Here is a 6947-nt window from a genome sequence, read left to right on the forward strand (position 1 = left end):
GCACGTTTTTTCTGAATTGATACCTGATGAATGTCCATTTTGTGGTGCATCTGAAACTCTCTTCCATTCATATGTCGAGTGTATGTTTTTAATTTCCTTATTTCAATTACTGAAGGGACTGTTTCGAAATTTATCATTGTGTTTTAATTTTAAAGTTTTTATTTTTGTGTTAAATAGTTGCCTTGCTTAAGAAAAGAAGCACCTTTGGCCAATTTTTTGTCAGCTCAGGCAAAGATGGTGATCTATAAGACTCGGAAAGTGAAACTTGAAGGCTCATCTAAGAGGGATTGTAATTTATTGGTACTTTTTAAGAATCTTGTGGTTACTGGGATTAAACTCGAGTTTAGTTTCTGTAAACATCAGGGCAGAGCATGAAGTTGTTATTCTCGGTCTGTCTCTCTCTCTGTCTCTGTCTCTCTCTCTCTCTCTCTCTCTGTCTCTCTCTCTGTCTCTCTCTCTGTCTCTCTCTCTGTCTCTCTCTCTCTCTCTCTCTCTCTCTCTCTCTCTCTCTCTCTCTCTCTCTCTCTCTCTCTCTCTCTCTCTCTCACTCTCACTCTCACTCTCACTCTCACTCTCTCTCTCTCTCTCTCTCTCTCTCTCTCTCTCTCTCTCTCTCTCTCTCACTCTCTCTCTCACTCTCTCTCTCACTCTCACATATTTTAACAAAATGGTGTTGTGTTTTTCACACATTTGTTATATCCATGTTTTACATCCATTCCATATTCCTTTTTAGCTGCGTCGCAGACGCTGCTCATAGAGTGCCCTCTGCTGTTGTTGTTGTTCTTCTTGTTCTTCTTCTTGTTCTTGCAGAGAAGACAAAACCTCAAAGCTCCACCCATTCTGGGAACCATAGCTCCACCCATTCTGGGAGAGCCTTCATATAAACAAATATCCACCATTTTATTAACTCGCATAGCTTTGAGGCCTGTTTTGTAGGCCCGTGGTGTCTTCCTCTCTCACACAGTTTTATTTCAAATCAAATTCGATATATCATTTCATTTTTCACAGTCACTAACATAGTTTTAGACTCGGTTGAAAAAAAACGGGAAGAAAATCCGATGAAAGTTGCCCTTTATAGAACGAAATGAATTCTCAAAGGCCTGTAATTTCAAGTCCATTGAGATATATATTTTTTAAATCGCGGCATGGTCAGTCATACACCGCCCGAAATAAGAGACGGGAAAATGCCGAGATATATATATTTTGTTTAAATCGCGGCATGCTCAGTCATACACCGCCCGAAATAACAGACGGGAAAATGCCGAGATATATAAAAAATTCGTCCATTTGATGACAATTGTCACGATGAAATATTTAATTTATACGTCGTCACAATAATGTGGAGAGAGGAGCATAGCTTCGTTCACGTGTCGCCACACACGGGAAATTGCCGAGATATATATTTTTTAAATCGCGGCATGGTCAGTCATACACCGCCTGAAATAACAGACGGGAAAATGCCGAGATATATTAAAAATTCGTCGCCACGCACGGGAAATTGCCGAGATATATTTTCACTTTGCACAAAAATAACATCAAGTAATCGAATCAATAGGAATGTCCTGTGCCTATAACATCGACGTTATAGGCACAGCTGCATCTAGGCATTGTGTAACATCGACGCGGCTTTTGTTTTAATTAAAACTTTTTGTACTTGTTTTCTCTCTAATCATCCTTTTTTTTTCCCATTTTATTAAATTCATTCCTCAATGTGATACATTCATTCTCTGCTCACAATAAAATGTACTCAAACACCATTTGAGGTTCCCACTGGAAGCCTATTGTTCTTGTTAGGATTATTATTATTCTCACACATTTTGTGGAGACGATTCCGAGAAAACCGTTGTCAACAGAATTTGAACAAATGTGGGTGGTGAATTCTTTGTGTCATGTGGTTGATGTGGATTTAGTTTTTGATAGGTAAAAATTGGCAATTTTCAGCTGTACTTGTCTCGGATTCTTCTCTGTCATTTGTTTTTCATGTGTTTCTGGTGTTTTTGGTGTGGTTTTGTACTTTTACAATAAAAAATGAAAGTCATTCTCTCTATATCTCTATCTTTCTCTGTCTCTGTCTCTCTCTCTCTGTCTCTGTGTCTCTCTCTCTCTCTCTTTGTGTCTCTCTCTCTCTGTCTCTCTCTCTGTCTCTCTCTCTGTCTCTCTCTCTCTCTCTCTCTCCCCCCCTCTCTCTCCCCTTCCCTCTCCCTCTCTCTTTCTTTCTCGCTTTCTTTTTTCTCTTTCACCCTTTCTCTGAGAAATATTTTAACAAAATGGTGTTGTGTTTTTCACACATTTTTCACATCCAATTCCATATTCCTTTTCACCCCTCAGCCGAAATTGGGCTAAGGGGTATTGTCGTCACGGGCGTCGTTCGGGCGGGCGTCCGGGCGTCCGTCAACTTTTGGTTTCCGTCAATTTCAAAGAGAATGGCTTATCCGATGAAATCCATTTTTGCAGTGTGTGTTGCGGTTGAGTCGAGGAGGGTTCCTTTCGAAAATGGGCTCGCTGCGATTTTCAATATGGCCGCCACAGCAGCCATCCGGACGTCCGTCAACTTTTGGTTTCCGACAATTTCGAGCAGAACGGCTTGTCCGATTAAATCCATTTTTGCAGTGTGTGTTGGGGTTGAGGAGCGGAAGGTTCCTTTCGAAAATGGGCACGCTGCAATTTTCAATATGCCCGCCACGGCACCATCTTGAAATTGGTTTCCGTCAATTTCGAGCAGAATGGCTTGTCTGATTAAATTCATTTTTGCAGTGTATTTTGGGGTTGAGTAGAGGAAGGTGGCTTTTGAAAATGGGCGCGCTGCGATTTTCAATATGGCCGCCATGGCAGCCATTATGAAATTGGTTTCCGTCAATTTCGAGCAGAACGGCTTGTCCGATTAAATCCATTTTTGCAGTGTGTGTTGGGATTGAGTAGAAGAAGGTTCATGGGCACGCTGCAATTTTCAATATGGCTGCCACGGCAGCCATCTTGATATTTGGTTTCTGTCAATTGCAATCAGAACGGCTTGTCCGATTAAATCTATTTTTGCAGTGTGTGTTGGGGTTTAGTAGAGGAAGGTTCCTTTCGAAAATGGGCGCACTATGATTTTCAATATGGCCGCCACGGCAGCCATCTTGAAATTGGTTTCCACCATGCATGTGCTGAGGGGTTACGCCCGCTTTGCGGTGCTATTTATTTCTCTCTCTAATCATCTATTTTTTTTTCATTTTATTAAATTCATTCCTCAATGTGATACATTCATTCTCTGCTTGCAATAAGATTTACTCACACAATTTGAGGTTCCCACTGGAAGCCTATTGTTCTTGTTAGGATTATTATTATTCTCACACATTTTGTGGAGACTATTCCGAGAAAACTGCTGTAGCTAGCTCTACGACACTTTAACTCATTATAGATATCAATATAACTTGGTGCATCATGAATTTTGTTTTTGCAATTTTGACTTACATTGGCTGCCAATGCTTATGGTGTCATAAACTTTAAACATCTTCTCCAGAACCGCTGAACAGACCAACGCGAAATTTTACAAATGTGATCGCCTAGCCATGGGGATAAAAGTTTGCAAAAAAGAAAAAGAAAAAAAAGCGTCATTGGTCACGTGGTTTGGCGCCCATGTTGGATTTAAAAATAAAACTTTAAAAAGCTACTTATCTAAAACCACTTATCCAACCGATACAAAACTTGAAACACGTTTACATTCCGATGGCAGAAAATATTTGCAAAGTACAGCTTAACCAAGTACTGCTTAACTGATCCAAACCAAAATGTCATCATCAGTCATGTGTTTTGGCCACCATCTTGAATTTAAGCAAAAAATTAAATTATCATTTGCAGAGTACCTCTTAATAGATCAATGCAAAATGCCATACATATGATCTACTGATTTGGTAAAAAAAATATTCTTAAACTATGACGTCATCATTCATGTAATATGGTCGCCATCTTGGATATAAGGAAAACCTTTAAACATCTTTTTCTCCAGAACTGCTAAATGTATCAATACAAAATTTCATATATATGATCAACTTCCCATGATGAAAAGTGTCTTCCAACTATGACATCAGTCAAATGGTATGGTGGCCATCTTGGATTTAAGGGAAAAAAAATTGAAAATCTATATCTCCAGAACCGATCCATACCAAAATTTCCACATATGACCAACTATCCATGAGGAAGGTCTTTTTAAATTGATGATATAATTAGTCACATGGTATGGTGGTCATTTTGTCTGGAAGCCTATCATCGCTGCCTATCATCAATGCTCACAGTTCTAGTTTTTTTTTGTTTTGTTTTTTTATTTACTCATTGATTATTGTTTTTATGTTTTCATTGAATGCGAGTTGAATGTGGGAACATGTTCTGCAAGTAAGGAGTGGAGAACTGAATATAACAGAATATGTATGTAACTGTGTGTTACATGCTTCTACCATAAAGTGTAACTTCTACCTTAAAATGAGTGGCCTTAACTTGGGTTTGATATGATACTCATTAGAATTAGATTACAGATTAAAAGATAAAAATGCAAAGTTGTTTTGTTTGTGGAAATGTGCATTAATTGATAATTGTTGTGTTCCTTTTTTTTCAGAGAAATCTATAAAACTTCAAGTGGATGAAAGACATAATGCACTTCTTCTTATCGGTGTGGTGTAAATCATTATTAAATATTTGAAAAAATAATGTACATATCTTTTATTCTGGGTGAATAAGTGATAATATCGATGATTTTGAAGATGTGTATGGTGCTCCAGATGAAACACCATGATTTTACACATGTATTACGTAATAACGAATTTATTTGAGACAAACATAAAACTGATACTGCTTTACAGATGAATCGGTTATTAAGAGTTCTTGCAGCCCTCTTGTATAATTGCTCCTTAAGATAATCCCGTGAGAAGATGAGACACAGATGAAAGTCCAGGCTTGTTGGTGCAGCCCAGAAGAGGCTTCTATCAAAGTGAGCAGCAAAACGGTTTGAGATGACCATTGCCATCGAGGCTGGAATGGAGGTATTCCAAGACATCTGTGGTCCACGAGTGCAGCCCCTCCTGTTGAAATAATTGGTGTCTTATTGGAAACCATTGACATTGCAATTCCGCAAAGAAGAATGTTTATAGCATTATATATATGTAACATTTCCAAGTAGCTATCAGGGAAAAGAGCCTGATCACTTTCTTTGGAGATTGTGCATGGAATAGAACAAACAAAAAACTATAGATTTTAATCGGTATCGTGTTACACGTTTGCTGTTTGTATCAGTGATACACTGTTAATAATAAATGTGTAAAATAATTCAATTTCATCCAGAAACACAATGTAGGCCAATATAAATAAATGTGGGGTTTTTGTTTCATTTAATAAACATATTTCATGGGAATTTATTTGGATGTAAATGGCAAACAAACTGTAATATATTAATCTATGGGTTTAATGTGGAAAAGGCACTTTATGAAAGTCAATATTAACAAAGTACAATGAAGCAGAAGAGATACAAAGATAAATACCCTCAAACAACCTTAAAAAAATCAATTTCTTTCAAATCATTTTTATAGCCGTTTGTGAGGCCATTCTTGTAGCAAGTCAATTATTCATGATTCCTCTTCATTTTGGTAAATACCCAACAACATAAATTAGGTTGATACCACTACTTATGTCAAAACTTGGAAACATTGCCTGCAATTGTCATCCAGCTTTGCAATAGTTACAATACAAACCATATATTATACAAAGCATTTGAAGCACTGGAATAATGTTGTAATCTCTTATTAACTGACTAAAGAAACTCGCTTTTCTGTGCAAATGTTGTTCTGCAGTAGAAAGCTGTCGTTAGTTATCGGAATGAAGAACTCGACTTGCTCATGAAGGCTAGTTCATTTCAGCTTATGTTACATTTCTGGCACTGGTTCAATTGCTTGTGGTGAGTGTGGCTGTGCTGCTTATGCATTCCCTCTTTAGGTTAGTGCAGGGATTTGTAATTTGGCCGAGGTGCTGATGATAATTGGCTTCAGTCTCTGTGGCATCTTTAGCAATGATCACCTAGTGCTTGCAGATGAGTCCCCAGCTTAATGTGGATCTGAGCGACAGTGCACTCATTGATGCAACAAACTGCCTGATATAAAACAGGGTAACAGTTTGATCGAGAATATATATCCAAGAATAGGTACCTTACAGTGCCTATGGTGAATCTACATCCCCTTTCAAAATTTTCACCTTTTGTTGCCTTATCGCCTGGAATTAAAATGCATGAAATCAGACTTTTCCACCTTTATTTACACATCATAACCCACAACTTCCAAATGAAAAACAAATTCTCCAAATTTCAGAAAATTAATGAAAAAACAAAACTGGATATATCTGAGATACTACTTGGTGGAAGCACCTTTGACAGTAATTACAGCTGTGAGTGTGTTGGGATAGGTCTCGACCAACTTTGCACACCTTGATTGGGCAATCTTTGCCCATTCTTCTGTGCAAAATTGTTCAAGCTCAGTCAAGTTGTGTGGGAAGTGTTGATGGACAGAAATCTTCAAGTCATGCCACAGATTTTTCAATTGAATTTAGGTCGGGGCTCTGACTGGGCCACTCAAGGACATTTATCTTTTTGTTCTTAGCCACTCCAATGTAACTTTTGCTGTGTTGTTCGGGTCGTTGTCATGCTGAAAGGTGAACTTCAATCCCAATTTCAGCTTTCTTGCAGAGGGCATCTTTTCCTCTTGGATTTGTCAGTATTTTGCTCCATCCATTTTCCCTTCTACCCTGACAAGTGCCCCAATCTCTGCTGATGAGAAAACCCCCCATAACATGATGCTGCCACCATCATGCTTCACAGTGGGGATTTTTTTATTTTTTATTTTTTTTTGTATACAAGATCGAGGCTCGTGAAAGAGCGAACATTAATCACACAGAAAGACAAACAGACACATAAAACAAATAACATCGGG

General features: G+C 38.2%; 1 protein-coding gene across 1 annotated transcript in view; it reads left to right on the plus strand.

Annotated features, from left to right (window-relative positions):
* LOC137423216 (transmembrane protease serine 3) overlaps window positions 1–5798 on the plus strand; it is a 166571-nt gene extending 160773 nt beyond the window's left edge. Inside the window, exon 13 of the mRNA XM_078774544.1 lies at window positions 4592–5798. Within this exon, the coding sequence (XP_078630670.1) occupies window positions 4592–4603 (12 nt within the window). The 3' untranslated portion in view covers window positions 4604–5798. The remainder of the gene's footprint in view (window positions 1–4591) is intronic.
* Window positions 5799–6947: the final 1149 nt, after the last annotated feature.

Source organism: Myxine glutinosa, chromosome 3, assembly GCF_964187855.1.
Source record: "Myxine glutinosa chromosome 3, kmMyxGlut1.1, whole genome shotgun sequence".
Lineage (NCBI taxonomy): Eukaryota > Metazoa > Chordata > Myxini > Myxiniformes > Myxinidae > Myxine > Myxine glutinosa.